Source organism: Narcine bancroftii, chromosome 13 (assembly GCF_036971445.1).
Source record: "Narcine bancroftii isolate sNarBan1 chromosome 13, sNarBan1.hap1, whole genome shotgun sequence".
NCBI classification, from domain to species: domain Eukaryota; kingdom Metazoa; phylum Chordata; class Chondrichthyes; order Torpediniformes; family Narcinidae; genus Narcine; species Narcine bancroftii.
In genome coordinates this window covers 67,396,850-67,418,915 of record NC_091481.1, presented here as the reverse complement: position 1 = coordinate 67,418,915, position 22,066 = coordinate 67,396,850, and the positions used below count along the sequence as shown (strand labels likewise).

The following is a 22,066-nucleotide window of genomic DNA, read 5'->3' as shown; positions in this document are numbered from 1 at the left end:
TCTTGACCCTCTCCACATGAGCCCTCAATGAGGACTAGGTTGTGTTCCCCTGACTTACTCCTGGAGTCCACAATCATCTCCTTGGTTTTGCCAACGTTGAGCACAAGGTTGTTGTCGTTACACTATTCAATGATCTATCTCCCTCCTGTGCACCTCCTCATTGCCATCTGTGATTTTGCTGACAACTATGGTGTCATCGGCAAGCTTGTAGATGGCATTGGAATTATGTCTGGCCACACAGCCATGGGTGTATAATGAGTAGAGCAGTTTCCAATTTGTATTGATTGAAAAAGTCAAGGATCCAGTTGCAGAGGCCTTGAGTTTGTAGCTTCTTGATTAGCACTAAGGTATCGAAGGCCGAGCTGTAGTCGATGAAGAGCAGCCGTATGCACGAGTTGCTGTTTTCGATGTGATCCAGAGCTGAGTAGAGAGCCAGCGATATTGCATCTGCTGTGGAGCGATTGTAACGACAGGCGAATTGCAGTAGGTCCATACCTTTGCTTAGGTACATATTAATTCTGGCCACGACCAGCCTCTCAAAGCATTTTCTTGCAGTAGAAGTTAGTGCTACTGGCCGGTAGTCACTGAGGCAGTTCACGCTGCTCTTTTTGGGTACTGGGATGATTGATGCCCTTTTGAAGCAGGTGGGAACATCCGACTGCCGCAATGACGTTGAAAATTTCCGTGAAGACAGGAGTCACGTGATGGAGTAGTGGCCGGTCAGGGAACTCCAGCCCTCTCCGATGAAAGAAAAGTCGAAAGCAATGGGAAGAAGAGAAGAAGAAAGAACGTCGGAAGAAGAAGGTGAAGGCCTTACCTGTCCGAGGAGGCCCGCCGTGGAGAGAGAAGTCCAGAGCTCGGGACTACAAAAATGGCTCGCGGAACCAAGTAAGAGTGCGCAACCGTGCATGCACGATGCGCATGAAAAAAAAACACTGACAGGAGGGGGGACCAGCTGAGGAGTCGATCTCCACAGCTGAGGATGACAGCTGCAACACAACAACAGGAAGAGAACATAGAAAGCAACGAGAACAAGAAAGAAGAGAGTAAAAAGAAAACAAGGAAACAACAGATGACCAACCCAGAGGAAGAAGAAGAAGAACATAGAGAAATGGAAGAAGGGAAAGGCAAGACAATGGATTTTTTTTTAAAGAATATATGGAATCAGTAAAAGAATGGCAATCACAAGAATTTAGTGAAATAAAAAGAAGAATTAAAAGTGCAGCAGAAAAATTAATAGAATATAGATGGTCATGTCAGATATAGGAAAAAGAGTGGACAAGGTGGAAGAATGAGAAACAGCCGTAGAAATGGAAGTAAAGGACTTAAAAATGAAATTAGAAGAATCTAATAAAAAAGTTAAAGAGACACAAGAGCTGTTAGCTCAGAAGATAGATATAATGGAAAATTATAATAGAAGAAATAATATAAAGATAGTGGGCCTTAAGGAAGATGAAGAAGGCAAGAATATGAGAGAATTTATAAAAGATTGGATCCCCAGGGTCCTAGGAAGACCAGAATTACAGGAAGAAATGGAAATAGAAAGGGCACATAGAACACTAGCCCCTAAACCACAGCCACAACAAAAACCAAGATCCATTTTAGTAAAATTCCTAAGATATACAACGAGAGAAAATATATTGGAGAAAGCAATGAAGAAAATAAGAGAAGACAAAAAGCCACTGGAATACAAAGGTCAAAAAAATGTTTTCTATCCAGACATAAGTTTTGAACTCCTGAAGAAGAGAAAGGAGTTTAATACAGCAAAAGCGATCCAATGGAAAAAAGGATATAAATTTATGCTAAAGTACCCAGCGGTACTTAAAATAGTTATTCCAGGGCAGCAAAACAGACTATTCTCGGATCCGGAGGAAGCACGAAAATTTGCAGAACAACTACAAAACAGACAGAGAGATGAAGACATGTAATGAGAGTAAAAATGACCACGAACTATATGTATGTGTGTATATGGGTATATATATATATATGTGTGTGTGTGTGTGTATGTATATATGTGTGTACATGAGTGTATCCGTGTTTGAAGGAAAATATATAGTATAGATAAGAATTAATAAGGGAAAGAAAGGGAAGAGAGGAAGTAAGGAGGGAATTAAGAGAGTGACCTTTGTTATATATGAAAATTGAAATCTTTTCTGGGGGGGGCTGGGTGGGGAGGAGTTACGGTCACTGCGAAATCAGTTGACGCTTGCGAGTGAATTTGCAAATCCAAATGGAGAGGGGAGATGTGGTTGCCCGACAAGGGATAAAGGGCAACTCATGAAGAGGAGGGGATAGTGGGGTTAAATAAATTTTAGATAGGAGAATAAGGGAAATGTTTGATGTTTTAGAAATGTTGTCTTATAAAGTGTTCAAAACAAGAAAGCAGAAATGGATAAGAAGGAAAGGTGATGATGAGGAAACGGAAAGGAAAGATAAACAAAGTATGAAATGGCTACATTGAACTATATGACTTTAAATATTAACGGAATACAAAACCAAATCAAAAGGAAGAAACTGCTAAATTTACTGAAAAAAGAAAAAATTGATATAGCATTCGTGCAAGAAACACATTTAACTGAAATGAAGCACAAGAAATTAAAGAGAGATTGGGTAGGACACGTAACAGCAGCGTCATATAATTCAAAAGCTAGAGGAGTAGCTATATTAATCAATAAAAATGTACCAATTAAAATAGGAGGAAATAATAGATCCAGCAGGGAGATATGTAATGATAAAATGTCAGATATATTTGGAGTTTTGGAATTTACTCAATGTATATTCACCTAACGAAGAAGATCAAAAATTTATGCAAGATATTTTTTTGAAGATAGCAGACACGCAAGGGAACATACTAATAGGAGGGGATTTCAACCTTAATTTGGATTCAAACATGGATAAAACTGGGAAAAAAATTAACAGAAAGAACAAAGTAACCAAATTTATAAATAAGTCGATGCAAGAAATGCAACTTTTAGATATATGGAGGAAACAACACCCAAAGGAAAAGGAATATTCATATTATTCAGGTAGACATAAAACACTCAAGAATAGACCTATTCCTGTTATCAGCTCGTATGTAAGACAGAGTAAGAAAAACAGAATATAAAGCTAGAATATTGTCGGACAACTCACCCCTGATATTGACAATAGAGTTAGAGGACATCCCTCCAAGAATGTATAGATGGAGATTAAACTCCATGCTACTTAAAAGGCAGGATTTTAGAGAATTAATTGAAAGACAAATTAAAATGTACTTTGAAATAAGTACGGAATCAGTGAAAGATAAGTTTATACTATGGGACGCAATGAAAGCGTTCATCAGAGGGCAAATAATAAGTTATGTAACCAAGATGAAGAAGGACTACAATCGGGAAACAGCCGTTGGAAAGGGAAACAGCAAATATAGAAAAAGAATTAGCAATGAAAGAAGACACAACTAAAAGAAGAGAATTGGCAGATAAAAAAATAAAATATGAAACACTACAAACATATAAGGTGGAGAAGAACATAATGAAGACAAAACAGAAATATTATGAACTAGGAGAAAAAACGCACAAAATTCTAGCATGGCAGCTTAAGACAGAACAAACTAAGAGAATGGTATTGGCATCAAGGAAAAAAGACAAACAAATCACATATAATCCAACGGAGATTAATGAAAACTTCAAAGAATTCTACGAACAATTATACCAAACTGAAAACGAAGGGAAAGAAGACAAAATAGATGAATTTTTAATTAAAATTGAACTACCAAAATTACAAATAGAGGAACAAAATAAATTAACAAAACCATTTGAAATAGAATAAATACAGGAGATAATAAATAATCTACCGAACGATAAAATACCAGGAGAGGATGGATTCCCAATAGAATTCTATAAACCATTTAAAGATTTATTAATTTCTCCCCTCCTGGAAGTAATCAACCAGATTGATAAAACACAGAGCTTACCAGGTTCATGCAAAACAGCAATAATTACAGTAATACCAAAGACAGGGAAAGATCCACTCGCACCAGCGTCATATAGACCAATATCTTTACTTAACACAGATTATAAGATAATAGCTAAACTATTAGCAAACAGATTAGCCGACTATGTACCAAAAATAGTAAATCTAGACCAAACTGGATTTATTAAAAAAAGACGAACAACAGACAATATTTGTAAATTTATTAACTTAATTCATGCAGTAGAAGGGAATAAAGCTCCAACAGTAGCAGTTGCTTTAAACGCAGAGAAGGCCTTCGACAGAGTAGAATGGAATTATTAATTCAAAGTATTACAAAAATTCAGTTTACCAGAGAAGTATATTAATTGGATTAAAGCATTATATAAGGGGCCATTGGCGAAAGTGACAGTAAATGGATATATATCAAAGCAATTTAACTTAAGCAGATCAACAAGGCAAGGATGCCCACTATCACCCTTATTGTTTGCGTTAGCTATAGAACCACTAGCAGAATTGATAAGAACAGAAAACAAAATAAAAGGGATAAAAATAAAAGACAAGGAATATAAAATCAGTTTATTTGCATATAACGTTATAGTATACTTAACAGAACTAAAAATATCAATAAAAGAATTACATAAGAAATTGAAGGAATATGGAGAAGTGTCGGGTTACAGGATTAACGCAAATAAAAGTGAAGCAATGCCAATGAATAATGCGGATTTCTCAAAATTTAAGAAAGAATCACCATTCAGATGGCAAATGCAAGCAATACGATACCTAGGTATACAAATAAATAAAAACCTCAGCCATCTATATAAACTCAATTATTATCCACTAATGAAAAAATTACAGGACGACTTAGAGCATTGGAAAGACTTACCACTTACACTAATAGGAAGGATAAACTGTATTAAAATGAACATTTTCCCAAGGATACAATACCTATTTCAGGCATTGCCAATACACTTGACGGAGAAATTCTTCAAGGAGTTAAAGAAAACAATAAGGAAATTTTTTTGGAAAGTGGGGAAAACGAGGATAGCACTAGATAAATTAACAGAATGGTATAAACAAGGAGGCTTACAACTGCCAAACTTTAAAAATTATTATAGAGCCGCACAATTAAGATACCTATCAGATTTTTATCAAACAAGGGAAAAGCCAGATTGGACTAGATTAGAACTAAATAAAATAGGGGAGAAGATACCTGAACATATATTATATAAATGGGATGAAAAATTGGTACAACGTAGGAATTCTCCAGTATTACATCATCTGCTCAATATTTGGAAGAAGATTCATGTAGAAAGGAATAAAACAAATTTACTAATTACCAAAACTAATACTGACGCAAAATAAGTTAATACCTTTTACAATAGATAACCTTTCCTTTATTGAATGGGAGAAAAAAGGGATCAAAAGAATAGAAAATTGCTTTTCAGGAAATAAATTACTATCCTTTGAACAAATGAAGGATAAATATAATATAACTCAAAATACAGTGTTGGCATACTACCAACTGAAATCCTACTTGAAGGACAAATTGGGAAGCAGTCTGAGGTTACCAGAGGGAAGTAATTTTGAATATGTGACTACAGACACAATGATAATCAAAATATTTATAACAAATATGTATATTAAACTGCAAGAAAAGGAGAATGAGGAAACAAATGGTAAAACTAAACAAAAATGGGAACAAGATTTAAACATAAAGATAAAGAAGGAAGCATGGGAGAAGTTATGCTCTGGAACTATGAGAAATATAATAAACACGAGGTTACGTATGATACAATATAACTGGATACACAGGCTAGACATTACACCTCAAAAGTTAAATAAATGGGACCCAACAGTACCTGACAGATGTTTTTGCTGTAAAAAGGAAACGGCAACAACAATTCATGCAATTTGGACATGTGAGAAAGTGAAAAAATTTTGGGAAGATCTAAACCAGATATTAAATAAAATCACAAAAAGCAATATACCAAAAAACCCAGAGATCTTCCTGTTAAGTAACATAAAAAACAAAGAATTTGGACTTGATTTGGATGGTGACAAAAAAAATTTGTTAGGATAGCCCTAGCTGTAGCAAAAAAATGTATTATGTCAGCCTGGAAATTAGAAGATAACTTGAGAATACAACAATGGTATATAGAAATGAATAAATGTATTCCATTAGAAAAAATAACATATAATTTAAGAAATAATATTACAAAGTTTGAACAAATATGGGAGCCATACATGAAACATAATAGAGAAAACCTACTGGGGACATCTACCACCTAAAATGACAGAAGGAGAAGGAAATGAAAAGAATTGACTCAGTGGAACTTCTTGTTTATTTTTATTGAGTGACAACATTGTTTGACGGGTTTAATGTATCTTAGATTCTGAAGTTTAAATGAATGGGAGGGGAGGTAGGGAGGGTGGGATGGGAAGGGGGGGGAGAAAACAACACTGTATATATTTGAAAAGAAAAATGTATATATCTTGATCAATGTGGTTTATAGTGTGAAAAAAAAATTAAAAAAAAAGAAAATTTCCGTGAACAATCTGGCTTGTTGGTTGTGCAGATTTTCAGTACCCTGCCAGGTACGCCATCAGGACCTGATGCCTTGTAAGGGTTCAACCTCTTGAAGTTCTGACATTGCCCTCCGAGACAGATATCACAGGGTCCTGAGCCTTTTCAGGGATTCTAGTAGGTACAGTTTGGTTCTTCTTCTCAAAGCGAGCATTGAAGGTGTTCAAATCATTGGGAGGTGAGGCTTCACAGCCATCTATAGTGTTTGTCTAATGGCCTGCACTCCCTGCCACAGCTGGCATGTATCTGTCTCTAGCTTCCTCTGGAATGGCCACTTTGCTTTAGAGATGGCCTTCTGCAGGTCGTGCCTGGATTTTTTATAAAGAACTCAATCCCCGACCTTTAATGTCCTTGTTCTCACCTTCAGCACCTTGCGAATTCTCTGATTCATCCAGGGCTTCTGGTTGGGGAACACCGAGTATTCAGCTCCTTCTGTCCGACAGCCTACAGCTCACCCTCGGGCAAGGTGTAGTGCCTGTTTAGTCTTTTAATCATGTGAAGTCATGAATTGCAGATGGTGGATGGCTTTTACAAACAGATTCTACAAATTGGAAATTATGATGTAAAACTAAAAATGCTGGGCGGATGAATTTGCTGATCAATATCCTGTATGGACATTGCAACTGAAAAGGCAACGGTAAGCCGCTTCAGTATTTTTTCCCTTGTATAATCATGAACTCAACATCAACTATGGTCTCAGCTCAAAGATGGAGCCTTCACTGAAGGAGGCAACAACTACAATTCGGAGGGTCAGAGATCGCGACGGATGGAGACATGATCGCCCACGCTGAACTGAAAGGCACCTGAATAAGCAATTGTAATATTACACAAAATTGACTTTCAACCATTTATTCAATATTTTCATTTGTGGTGAGTTGATCTGGCTCTGTTTTCTTTCTATGATTATGTATGATAATTGGGCTGTAAGATGAGATTGGAGTGATCGGCGTGGTTTAGCTATATCTGTAGGTTTTTTTTTTAAAGTTTTTTTTAAATTCAGATTTGTTTTTTCTTCTTTTTTGGGGTTTTTTTTTCTCTTTTTTCATATATTGTTATTAATTATATCTTTTTTTTTTAGAGATAGTTCACACCCTAAACTGATCAAAAATTTTTCTTTTATGATATATTTTTATTCTGTAATATTATTGTTTAATATCTCTGTATTAATTCATTACTTACTATGTATTTTTTTAATATCTCTTTGAACTGTATGTGTTTATAAATTATAATAATAATAAAGATTGAAAAAGAAAGAAAGAAAGAAAATTGACTTTCGTCTGTCATAAGGCAGACAAAGATTCATCATCAGCAGAATTTGCCCAGCACCACTTACAATCAGAGTCTGAATGTCCATGGATTCGCTTGAAACATTCCTGCAATCACACAGCTTTCAGTTCAAAATATCAGCAACCTGAGCTCCAGATCAGGAAGCCTTCAGTGCCCTCGACACCCTCTCGCATCCAATATTTCCAATACTTTGTACCCCTTAAGCCAATCTCCAGCAGTGTGCAGCCTGGTACATCTTTAAACCGCAGTCACCAGCAGCCTGTGTGGGTTCCTCACCTCCTCAAGTTGCCAACAGCCCATCACCTGTGTATTCTTCAGCTGCTGCGCTCTCACTGGTCTGCTGACGTGCTCACCATCCTGCTGGGCAGTTTCCTCTGCTTCTCCAATGGGGGTGAGTCAGGGGTGGGGAGAGGCAATCTCCCCGTTTTCTGGGCCAAGAGTCTGCAATTGCAGGACTTTAAAATAAAACACAAGAGCTGCTTTAACAGGCTGTTGTCAAACATACAGAAGCCTGAAGTTGACACCTCTAGGTTAAAGACTTTTCTCCCAACAGCAATTAAGAACATCCTTTTACTATCCTAACCATAAAACTTGTCCATAATCACCAAAGATCTGCCTGCACTTTTGTAACATTTTTCTTTATACAGATTAACTGCAAGTGTGAATATTTAGCCTTTTATATTAAATTTTCTCCCCAGCAATAAATTTATGCTTGTGAAGAGTATTTTGTACACCTGTGTCGCCACGGTAAGAATTTCAGTGCATCTGTACATCGTGCTTACACGACAATAGCCTTCGTTCAGTTGATCGAATAACTCCATGTTGCAGCTGTTGTCCCCAATATCTTTGGTTACCTTGTAGAAAAGCATAGTGGCACAGCAGTGGAGTCACTGAGTCACAGCTTCAATGTCCTTAATTCAATCGTGACTTCTGATTGTGAGTGGCATTGGCAAATTCTCTCTGTCAACTTGTGGATTTTGCCTGGGTGCACTGGTTTCTTCCCACTTCCAAAAGTACTGCTATATTAAATGGAAATGGGGGAGTGGCATTGATGGCAATGCTCTGAGAGCCATCATACACTGATGGGTCAAATGCCCCTATTGCACAAGGAAATATGTTATAACATGATCTTGAGGAAACTTTAAGTGCACAATTGAACCTCACTTAAAATGTGTATGGTAAATAATTCTGGTACTTGTTGTTGAGCACCAAATCAAGAAAATTTTATACAATAATAAAAGCTGGCTTCCCACTAAAACTGAGGAGTTACGCCCTTGCCTTCGAGTAATAACTACATTGCAGCAAGGTCTGGAATTTACAGTAAGATCTTGCAAGGAAAGCTAACTCAAGGCAAGTTTATCCAAAGAATTTAATGCATGAATAGAACATCCAGTCACCAAAGCAATTCCCTAAACCAACTATAGGTTACTGAGACCCATTCTTCACTGGACCAAATCTACTAAAGCTGCAAGTATGGAAATTTTAAGTATTTTTAGCAAGCAAGTGGCAATCAAATAATAGGCCAAAAATTACAGTGTTGAAGAAAGAATTCCACCATTTTCCCCCCACAATTTTGGTCACTCCCAATGCTGCCTTTCTCAATTCCAACCTTCTTGGAATTAAAACTTGCATTCATTCAGATTCCCTGTACTCTGAGACAGCTCAAGATGCTTTACGTCTGAAGTGTAGAAACGCAAGAGCGAGCTTGTGCACAGTCATATATCATCCACAGCAAAGAACAGGTTACGTTACAAAATGCTGCAGACAATGGAAATCTGAAATAAAATATTGAAGTGATAATCATAATTAGTAATGAGTTTATTGCCATTGCTACGTCATAGACAAGCAATAGAAATTCATCAAAACAATGGTAGCTTAAAACAATAATTTTCATTATTACTTACTTAACCTTACTTAAATCTATACTTAACCCAAACTATGCACAAATGTATGCATGTGTGGATCATTCAAACTATTACAGCTTAGGCACAATTTCGAAGTTCAGTCTTCGATATCTTGGGTTGAAACTAGATCTTTAAACTGATGTTCAGAAGTAATTATTCAGGAGAGACACTGTGTCATCAGGCTTCTCAAACTTGCATATTCTTGTCAAGTTGCTTTCATAGAAATGTTGTTTCTACGAGTGATTTGACACAATTCCACCCTCTTCTTGCTTAGAGGTTATGGGTCGTGACTTTTCGAGGCGATGTTTCCATGAACTCAGGCAAGGGTTAAACAAAATCACAATCCAAATGTAACCATGATTTTGTTTTCTTTACCCAGATAAGGGTCAGTCAAAAATGACCATTACAATGGCCACAGCATCACTGTTCTCTTGACAAAGAGAAACAGCCAAAGTGACCATCTTTTGTGAAAGTCACTTTAATTCTTTTTGTAAATCTCTGGTTGAAACCTAAAAATGCTTTCTACCAAATGTCTTTAATCACATGACATAAGCAATCCATGGTTTTTAGGTTTCAATTTCCCAAAATCCTTTCATCTGGCAGGGGTCTCTTAGAGTAAACATTCCAATGTCAGTCTTTTCAATTGAGAACAATAACTCTAGGTTTTATGGCCTTCTTTTGGGGCCTTTGCATCTGCTAAAAAAAAAGCTTGCTATTCTGTACGTGAGTTTCTCTGTTCTGAACCCCAACAGTAACTTTATTAAAATATATGTAACACCATACACAATATACATACCAAAGTTCATATCAGCTTCATTCAAACAGGCGCTTTGTTTAAAAACAAAGACTCAAATAGCAAACACTTTAAAGAGATAAAGACAATAGTGAAAACCATTCTTCTGCAATGCTGGCACAGTCCATGATCACTAGAGCAAGGAGAGGCTCAAAAGTCTGATAGCTGTTGGAAAGTAACTGTTCTTGAATCCAGAGATGCTGGTGTAGACTTTTGCCCCTTCTTCCCAAAGATAGCAGCAAAAAGAGATTGTGACCAAGGTGATGGGGGGCCATCACACAGATCTCTTTAATGGATGGAAATTTGGAGTCTGTGAATGACTAAATCAGGCCCTGCTGCAACCGGTCAGTCTACTTTCCACTGTCCATCTGCACAAATTTGTTACAGTAATCAGCCAATGATGTCCCTTCACAGTGAACTTGATGAGTTGGCTTCAAGATAGGTCCTCCAATAAGTGCTCCCAGGAACTCTCCTCCTCCATTTGTGCAGACAGGAACGAGGTTCCTCTATCTCCCCTTCCTCACATCCACAATAAGCTCCTTGGTCTTGGTAATGTTGAGGCAAGATTGAGAATCTGGTTATGTGGTGCGAGAATAACAATCTCCAAGTAGCATTATAGTTAAAAATTGCAATTAATTACATTTTTAAAAAATTAATGCAAAAGAAAATGTGAGGTAGTGTTTCTGGTTCATTGTCTGTTCTGAAATCTGACAGCGGAGAAGCAGCTGTTGTTGTATCGTGGGCATTCATCTTCAGACTCCTGTACCTCCTTCCCGTGAGAAGAGGGCATGGCCTGGGTGGTGGGGGTCCTTGACGATAGAGACTGTTTCTTGAGACGCCACCTCTTGTAGATGTCCTTAATGAAGTGAATGCTGCTGCCCAATGATGGCACTGGCCAAGTTCACAACTCTGCAATCTTTTCCTGTCTTGTGCACATTAGCACCAGACAGTGATGCATCCAGTCAGAATGTTCTCCATGGTACAATTTGCAAGAGTCTTTGGTGATACACGAAATCTCCTCAAACTCACCATGAAGTACAGCTATTGGCGAGCCTTCTTCGTGAATGCATCAGCATGTTGGCCCCAGGATAGATCTTCAGAGATGCTGACAGCCAGGAATGAAGTTCTTGACCCTTTCACTGCTGACCCCCTCGATAAGGACTGGTTTCTCCCTGATTCTCCTGATTTCTCCCTCCTGAAATCGACAATCAGTTCCTTAGTTTTGCTAATGTTGAGTGCAACCAGCTGATCTATTTCACTTTTGTACACTTCCTCATTGCTGTCTGATTCTCCTGATGACTGCGGCGTCATAGGCAAATTCTAGCTCATTTCCTAAAAACAGTATTCTCAACAAATTCATCTATTGCAGTGGAGTTAAACTTGGTTACGTATTCATGAGCGTATAGGAAATAAAGCAGGGTACTAAGCATTGAGCTTTGAGGTGTTCGTGTTGATGAGGAGGTAACTTTGCCAATTTTCAGTGACTGGGGTCTGCCTATGAGGAAGTTGAGGATCCAGTTGCAGAAGGAGGACAGAGCCCAAGATGGCTTAATTTGATCACAAGTTTTGCTGGTACAATGGTGGTGAACACTGAGCTGTCATCAACGAATGACAGCCTGACATAGGTGTTTTTGTGGTCCAGGTAATCCAACACAGAGTGACGGGGCAACAAATTGGTACCTGCTGTTAACCTATTGCGACAATAGGCGAACTATAGTGTATACTGAGAAAGGAATTTATTTGATTCATGACCCCTCAAATCAGTTAATCGCCGTGGATGCAAGTGCCACCAGCTGAAAGTTGTCAAGGCAAGCAACTTTGGGTACCAGTATAATGAATGTCCCTTGGAAGCAGGTTGGGACCTCAAACTGCAGCAGCAAGAGTTTGAAAATGTCCGCCAAAACTCCAGCCCGTTGATTCGCTCCTTCCTGAAGGTTTTTTTTCCTCCATGTCGGCCTCAGAAACTGGGAGAACAGAATTGCCAGGAGCTGTGGGGGCTCAGAAGGTGGCATAATTGTTTTCACTTTTGAAGCATACACGCAAGATACTGAGAGCTCATCTGGAAGAGAGGGGTCTCGCCTTTTCGTACACGATGGCAGGCAAGCCCTGCCTCGCAGCTGCAGTGTGTCCATTGGAGACTCCATCTTGCCCCAGAATTGTCTTTTGGCATTGGACTGGCCTTCCAGGGGTTGAACCTGGGCTTTCTGTACATTTCTGAATTCCCTGATCTGAAAATACTCAGCAGATGAAAAGGGGTCAGGGCAGATAGTTAAATGGTCTGTCATCAGGTATTTTGTTGCAAATGTTGACTTTACTTCTGCAAGCCCTCAAATGATGAATAATCAGTGCTGACTGAGTAAACAAGAGGCAAAAATATTGGTGGGTTCCAGAAGAACCCCCCCCCCCCAGATTTTTCACATACTAATTTATATGTATGATTCATACACCCATGTCTTAATACAAGTTAAAGAGGAATGTGAGCATACTCTCTTCTACTAGCATCAATCCCCGCAAGATATGATGTGAAGTAAAGCTTTCTTTTAAACAATCAGATCAGAAATATTCAGGGTGGGGCTATTTGAAAAAGAGTGAAAGACAGAAGTCTGCAGATGTATGATTGTAGTGAAAACACAGAAATGCTGGAGGAACCTAACAGGCCTTGATATGATATGTAACCAACATTTTGAGCCTGAGCCCTTCTTCAAAGGTACCTCGAAGTTCCTCCGGCATTTGTGTGTTATTACTGCAACCACAGCATCTGCAGACTTTCACGATCAACTCTTTTCACTTGAGAGGAAAAAAAAAGTCAGGTTTAAAGGAATTTGCAATCGTCACTGTACAAATCATACGCAGGACATGTTCAATTTCAGTCTGCATCATCCACAGCAAATATCAATCCCAACAAACGTTAGAATCATAGGACAGTAGAAGTTGTACTTTAAAATACAAATAAATAAGACCAAACTAATGACGTAAATACTACCTGGCTAACCTTCTTGTTTGAGTCGGTGTCCAAATCACCAGTATCCCTTAGGAAGTAGTTTTCTATGATATCCTTCATGTAACATTGTTGTTTGCACACAGGACAGCAAATCATCCCTGAAAGGGAGAGAGAGAGAGACTTTTTAAAAAAAATTTAGACATACAGGATGGTAACAGGTCCTTTCGGACTGCGAGTCAGTGCCACCCAATTACACCCGTGGAACATTAATGCACAGAAACAGGCCTCTTTGGCCCTTCTAGTCTGTGCTGAATCATTTTTCTGCCTAGTCCCACTGACCAGCAATCAGTCCATAGCCTTCAATACCCTTATCATTCAAATTCTTCTGAAACATTAATTGAGGCTGTTGTCACCTCTTCAGCTGGCAGCTCATTCCACACTCCCACCACGATCTTTTCCCTTACACCCTTAACCCATGTCGTCCAGCTTGTATCTCACCTATCGGTCTATCCCCCTCTAAATATCTCTATCAAACCTCCCCCTCCCCCTCATTCTACTAAGATTCAGTGTATCAATATTGATATTTGGGGAGAATTTATACGATTTAGAGTAGGTCACGAACATACACACATTTTAAAACAGATCTTATTTGAAAGGGTGAAGAAATATTGAAGATCTATGGAGAATGTCAGCACCTTTCACGAGTAGGTGTTAATTGACGTACGTCATAAAATGTTTTGAACTGGAGCCGGGATGGATGACTACAAGTTATCTTTCTGCAGAGTGCCCAGAAAGGTCAATCTTGGGTTGACTTGAGCAGAAGGAAGAACTCCTGTTGTTTGCTGGAGAGGGTGGGGGGGTTTGCAAGTCACATGAGCAGGATTAGCAAACCTTCCCGCAAGGAAATGAGTCCCTTTCCAGTTCAGATCAAACCATCTTGTCAGAACAGGTGCCACCTTCCCTGGGAGAGAGCCCAATGATCCGGAAACCTGAAGCCATCCCTCCTGCACTATGTCTTTAGCCACGTGTTAAGATGCATTATCCTCTAACCTCATTAGCATGTGGCACAGGTAGCAATCCTGAGATCACAAGCCTGGAGGTCCTGTCCTTCAACCTAGCACCTAATTCCCTGAACTCTCCTTGCAGGACCCCCTCACCCTTCCTACCCATGACATTGGTCCCTACATGGCTGATTACTCTCCCTTCTGAGAAGGCTGTGAACTCAATCCAAAATATCTCAGACCCTGGCACCAGGGAGGCAACATTCCATCTAGGATACTCGATCTCTTTCATAGAATCTCTTATCTGCCCCCTTAACCATGGAATTCCCTATCACTACACCTCGCCTCTTTTCCTCCCTTCCCTTCTTAGCCACAGGACCAGACTCTGTACCAGAGACCTGACCTTTGTGGCTTGTCCCCAATGGGTTGTCCCCCAACAGTATCCAAAATGGTATACTTGTTATTGAGGACAGCCAGAGGGGTGCCCTGAACTGCCTGCCTGTTCCCTCTCCTGACTGTCACCCATCTACCCTTCTCCTGCCCCCTAGTGTCCCTGTAACTCCTTTCTATCACCCCCTCTGCCTCCAGAATGATGCCGAGTTCATCTAACTCCAGCTTCAATTCCTTAATTTGGCCTGTAGGAGCTGCAGCTGAATGTATTTCTGGTTTCCCTGACATTTTGTAACAGGAGCATTCCCCTGCCTTGGCTACCATTCCCACAGTCTATAATTAGATGAAAAAAAATCTAAAAAGTTTGCGCTTATCCGTGACTACCTGCTGAACCCTTTTTGTCCCTTGAATTAAAGTGGCCCTTTCTGACTTCAACTCCAACTATTTCTCTCCTCTTGCATGTTCTCGCTGAAGCCTGATGAGCTAAAGCCTTATCACTCTGACTCAGCTCCCTCTGACGATGACATCTCCCCCTTAGTCTTCAACTGTTGAACTCCATTGCCCAATCAACCCAGTGTATTTTTATTTAGCAAATATAGATACATTACCAATGACTTGAGCAAAATTTTGTTCAGACGCCGGATGACTTTTTTTCCCCCACACCCTGATGAAGGGCTCAAGCCTGAAAAGCTGGCTAGGTATCTTTTATCTTTGCTATGTAAAGCTGACCTGCTGAGCTTCTCCAACATTGTTTTTACATGCAGATTTTCTTCTTTTCAGCAGAGAGAAGATACAGAAGCTTGAAATCCAGCACCTCAAAGTTCAAAGAACAGTTTTCTGTCTCTTCCTGTACAAGCCTACCCAGAACACTACTACAAGACAAAAGATCTGTCTGCACAATTGTAACATGATGTTTTTATTGCACCAACTGCAACTGTGAATATTTCCCATCCTTTTATATTTTGCATTTTCCTTTTCTCTCTTGGCAAATTTATTGTTTATTACTTCACGTACCTGTGCATCTGCAGTAAGAATTTCATTGCATTGTACGATTTTGGGACAATAAACCGTCATCTCAGTTATTGATGACGGCATAATCAATATTATTCATGGCAGCAGAGCACAATGGTGAATTAATATGTCACATTAGAACAATGAACAAAAATGTAATCACATCCATGGAAATTTTCTCTACAGCTTTGAACCATGATTGGAGATTGAATATTAAAATTACTTTTTTGTGTGCCATGCTATTACCATTGTGCGATGGAGCTCTCGCAGGCTTCAATGCAAGACTCCTGATGATTGCATTGTTCCTGTATGCTTGTTCTACCCCTCCCCCACCTACTTTTTCAATTCAATGAATAGGACTAAGGAATTCAATTGAATGATATTGGTCAATTCAGTTGTCTAGGAAGCTTTCAGTGTGGTTCAGATGGTAGCATTCTGAGGCAAAAAAAACAAACTAGTCCAGTCCCCACTCCAAAAAAAGCACGGAATTTAGATTATGCAGAAGTGAGGGACCACCAGACTAGATGAGAAAGCCAGTCTTCCCTCTCCAGTGGCTACAAGGCACCATTTTGAAAAGCAGGACAGTAATACAGATGCCTAACCTTTTATCCAGGATTCCGAACACCGGCAACTGGCAAAAAACTAGCTCTTTTTCCAGATGAAATCTGCTCATTAAATATAGGTTTTTACACACGTTATGTTAATTTTCCATAATAAATTAATATACTTACCGCCAAAACTATTGTTAACACAGGAGGTCATTTACACTAAATGGTTGAGTTGTGGTGATTTCAGAGGCTGGATGTTTGAGGTGGGCGTAAGTTGAATGAAATAGAACTGTTTTAAAGAGGGGTGCAAATATTCTCCGTTTTCAGAGAGAGACCACCCCCACCCAGTCCCCTGTCCCTGCCCCCATGGGCATCCTCTCTTGCATGGTAGAAAGGTGACTCTAGGCCCTCAGCAGTGGGAGAGAAGCAGGCTTAACGCAGGAGCAATGGCCATCTTCCGTACTCATAATCCCCCAAGCAGCTGGAGACCCGTATCAGGAGTTAGACGGAGGGGTGGGAAAGAAGCAAGGCATTTGCTTAAAAGGATTCCAAAATCTGGAAGAATCAAAAAAATGACAGGTGTCTGGATCCGACGATCCCAGATAAAAGGTTAAGCACCTGTACTACCGATCTGATCAGTAATTACTGATCTGTCCCATCACTTATCAATCATTCTACAGTACTTATTCAGATTATCTAATCAATATCACAATATGAGAAGATTGCAGTACGCCTGCATAGCATACTTCATTTGGCTGTTTACATAACTAAAGCAACTGGTTTCAAAGGAGCTGCCTGCAGGAAAAGAATCTCAGCGTTGTATGTGATGTCATGTATGTACTCTGACAATAAATCTGAAATCTGAGACTGGAAAGCACTTTTGGACATGAATGTTGCCTCAAACACAGCAGTGGTTCTTTCTTTTCTCATTAGCTTAATAACTCAATCCGTTGAGCTGTCCAAACACCTCTTAGCAAAACATATTCATCCACTGGATTATCCATAAATGAGGTCAGTCCTTACAAGTTATTTACAATTCCAGCCAACACAGATTTGGATGGAATAAAACAAACTGCTTCTGTCCAACAATCATCCTGATCTGAGGCCCAAATCCTGGAACTCCCCACCCAATGCAGTGAGAGTTCCTGCAACAGAAGGCTTGTAGCACATCAACACAGCAGCTCACCACTGCCATCCCAGAGGCAAGATGGGTTTGGCAATCATTGGTATCTTGCCAAAAATGTCTAGGAAATTATTATATCAAACATCTAAGCAGTGAAATGTATCCAGCATCTCACATACAATTTACATAATTCTGATGGCATTAACTCAAGCAGGAAGAAAAATGAATATTAGGTACTCAAAAAATTTAAAAGGTTCTAAACAGACATATAAATGTGCAAAATAAAGTGATCTGTATTATGTGCAAACAGCAGAATTACAGTCAATTTGGCACAGATATCGTAAAGTAAATAAACAATAGAAATATCTTACTTTGTCCTTTTTCTTGCACTGCTTTATTTATTTTGTACGGTGGTTTATGTAAATGCTTACATGGTGCTACCACAAACTATGTTCATGACAATAAATTTTTATTCTGATATCTGTCAAAGTGGTGTAATATACAGATGATTAAATAACACTGAATGACAATTGCCCTGCACTTGCCTGGAGAAACAGGCTCAAAGAACCATTCTTGTGCAACTTATTTTGACTAATAGTCTGCAACAGATTTGAGTCCGGTTAATAACAAACTGGCTCCCTCTACGTAGTCACATTCAACCAATGTCCAGCCTGGGCAAAGCAGCTACTCCTTTCTCACACCCTGTTACTTGATTTCCAAACCTTTTTTTCCTGAAGGCTCGACCAAATTTCCTCAGTTGTGTAAACACTATTCCAAATTCCAAGCTTGCCACCCACCAAGTGCTGAATGTCAGCTTTCCACCAAATGGACTTTTCACCTCTGGTCTACATTCCATCTTCCCCCAATGAACCCAATACATGCCAGACCCCCAGCTCTGGTTACAGATATTCAATCTTCCATTCTCGGTGCACTCCCAAACCCCTCCCAATGAACTGCACATAACTCTCCTCTCCATCATTTGCAAGAAAACCTACACCACCAGACCAAACTGATCCCATATTCACTTGATGACTTATTCTAATGTTCCCGCTACTATAACTACCATCCAAACCATCATGTCCATTGCCAAAATTTATTCACAGAATACTCATCCCTTCACTGCCTCAGAGCCCCACCACACCCTCTCCCATATATTATTGCACTATCTGATCTTTCACTCTCCTCTCCCAAACCAACTAGCCCAATCTCCCTGCCCACCCCCACCCACGCAATCTATCACAGCACTCTCTCCAACACCTGATCCCACAACCTTGTGGGATTTATACCTGTTTTACAACACCCAAATGACAGATTTATGCCACATGATTTTGATAGATTTGGGTCATCTGCCTCACATACCTTCCCACACCATATTTTTCACTTGGCTGCACAATCCCGGTGGCTCAAGGGCATTGCGAGCCACTCTCCCACCCCCAGCCAGGTATCCACTTCACACTCCCCATCAAGTCCATCCTTCACCCTCTCATTGTCAAGGGATAGATCAGCTTGTTGAGTGGTGTCGCAACAACCGTTAGCAAAACCAAGGAGATGACTGTGGAGTTCAGGAGGAAATCGGGAGAATACAAACTCATCGAGAGGTCAGCAGTGGAGAGGATCATGAACTTCAAATTCCCAGGTGTCAACATCTCTGAGGATCTGTCCTGAAGCCTCAATCATGAAGAAGGCAAGATGCTCTATTTTGTGAGGAGTTTGATGAGATTCGGTACGCCACTAAAGACTCTTGAAAACTTCTACAGGTGTACCGTGGAGAGCATTCTGGCTGGTTGCATCACCATCTGGTACAGAGGTGCCAACGCTCAGGACAAGAAAATAACTCCCAAAGGTTGTTAACTCAGCCTATGATATCACGGGCATCAGACTTCACTCCATCGAGGACATCTACAAGAGGTGGTGTCTTAAGAAAGCAGCATCTATCCTCAAGGATCCCCACCAGAGGAAGTCACGTGATGGAGTAGTGGCCGGACGGTGAACTCCAGCCCTCTCCAGAAAAGTTGAAAAAAATAAAGGAAAGCACAAAGGCACAAAAATAAAAATCAAAGTAAAGTGAATATAAAGGTGGAAAGAAGATGGCGACGAAAAAAGAAAAGTCGAAACCAACGGTAAGAAGAGAGGAAGACAACGGAAGAAGAAGGAGAAGGCCTTACCTGTTCGAAGAGGCCCGCGGTGGAGAGAGAAGCCCGCTCCCTCAGGTCGGTAGAAAGTGGACTACAAAAATGGCTTGCTGAGCCGAGTAAAAGTGCGCAACCGCGCATGCAAAATAACACACCGACGGGAGGGGCGACCAGCTGGGGAGTCGATCTCCACAGCTGGCAATGACAGCTACAGAACAGCAGCAGCAAGAGGAGAACATAGAAGACAACGAAAACAAGAAAGAAGAGAAGAAAAAGAAAACAAAGAAACAACAGATGGCCAATCCAGAGGAAGAAGAGGAAGAGGAAGAGTACAGTGAAATGGAAGAAGAAGGGAAAGGCAAGACAATGGATATATTTTCTCTTATTAAAGAATACATGGATTCATTTAAAGAATGTCAAGCACAAGAATTTAGTGATTTAAGAAGAAGAATAAACAGTACAGAAGAGAAAGTGAATAAAATAGATATGACCATATCAGAAATAGGAAAAAGAATGGACAAGGTGGAAGAACGAGAAGCAGCAGTAGAAATGGAGGTAGAGGACTTAAAAAAGAAATTAGAAGAATCTAATAAAAAAGTTAGAGACACAAGAGCTGTTAGCTCAGAAAATAGATATAATGGAAAATTACAACAGAAGAAATAATATAAAGATAGTGGGCCTAAAGGAAGATGAAGAAGGCAAGAATATGAGAGAGTTTATAAAAGATTGGATCCCCAGGATCTTAGGATGTCCAGAACTACAGCAAGAAATGGAAATAGAAAGGGCACATAGAGCATTAGCCTTTAAACCACAACCACAACAAAAGCCAAGATCCATTTTAGTAAAATTCCTAAGATATACAAGAGAAAAGGTACTGGAGAAAACAATGGAGAAAGTAAGAGAGGACAACAAGCCACTGGAGTACAAAGGGCAAAAATTTCTATTTATCCAGATATAAGTTTTGAACTCCTGAAGAAGAGAAAGGAGTTCAATACAGCAAAGGCGATTTTATGGAAGAAAGGGTATAAATTTATACTAAAGCATCCAGCGGTATTGAAAATATTTAATCCAGGACAGCAAAACAGACTATTCTCTGATCCAGAGGAAGCACGAAAATTTGCAGAACAATTACAAAATAGACTGAGAGATGAAGACGTATAACGAGAGTACAAAAGACTGCGAACTAAAAAGACGTGTGTATAGGACACATAATATAATATATATAATACATATATTACATAAGTGTATATAGTGTATAGAGAAGAATTAATGAGGGAAAAAAAGGGGAAGAGAGGAGTAAAGAGGGAATTTAGAGAGTGACCTTTGTTGTATATAAAAATTGAAATCTTTTCTGGGGGGGGCTGGGTAGGGAGAAATTGCAGTCACTGCAAAATCAGTTGACGCTTGCGAGTGAATTCGCAAATCCAAATGGAGAGGGGAGATGTGGTTGCCCGACAAGGGATAATGGGCAACTCAGGAAGGGGAGGGGACAATGGGGGGTTAAAGAAATATTAGGTAGGAGAATAAGGGGAATGTTTGATGTGTTAAAAATGTTGTCTTATAAACTGTTCAAAGAAAGCAGAAATGGATGAGAAGGAAAGGTGATGATGAGGAAACGGAAGGGAAAGATAAACAAAGTATAAAATGGCTACATTAAACTATATGACTTTAAATATTAATGGAATACATAACCAAATCAAAAGGAAGAAACTGCTAAATTTACTGAAAAAAGAAAAAATTGATATTGCATTTGTGGAAGAAACACACTTAACTGAAGTGGAGCACAAGAAATTAAAGAGAGATTGGATAGGACATGTAACAGCAGCGTCATATAACTCAAAAGCTAGAGGAGTGGCTATATTAATCAGTAAAAATGTACCAATTAAAATAGAAGAGGAAATAATAGATCCAGCAGGAAGATATGTAATGATAAAATGTCAGATATATTCGGAGTTTTGGAATTTACTTAATATATATTCGCCTAATGAAGAAGATCAAAAATTTTTGCAGGATATTTTTCTGAAGATAGCAGATATGCAAGGGAATATATTAATAGGAGGGGATTTCAATCTCAATTTGGATTCAAACATAGATAAAACCGGGAAAAAAATTAACAGAAAGAATAAAGTAACCAAATTTATAATTAAATCGATGCAAGAAATGCAACTTTTGGATATATGGAGGAAACAACACCCAAAGGAAAAGGAATATTCATATTATTCGGATAGACATAAAACATATTCAAGAATAGATTTATTCCTGTTATCAGCTTGTATACAAGATAGAGTTAGGAAAACAGAATATAAAGCTAGAATATTATCGGACCATTCACCCTTGATATTGACAATAGAGTTAGAGGATATCCCTCCAAAAATGTATAGATGGAGACTAAACCCCATGC

The 22,066-nt window shown here is 39.2% G+C and overlaps 1 protein-coding gene across 6 annotated transcripts in view; it reads right to left on the bottom strand.

Annotated features, from left to right (window-relative positions):
• LOC138748560 (transcription intermediary factor 1-beta-like) overlaps positions 1-22,066 on the bottom strand; it is a 117,600-nt gene that overhangs the window by 90,810 nt on the left and 4,724 nt on the right. For 5 of the 6 annotated variants that reach the window (XM_069908968.1, XM_069908970.1, XM_069908972.1 and 2 more), the window contains exon 2: positions 13,503-13,618. In XM_069908968.1, coding sequence (XP_069765069.1) covers positions 13,503-13,618 — 116 coding nt within the window. The remainder of the gene's footprint in view (positions 1-13,502; positions 13,619-22,066) is intronic. The other variant, XM_069908971.1, reaches the window with a different exon arrangement.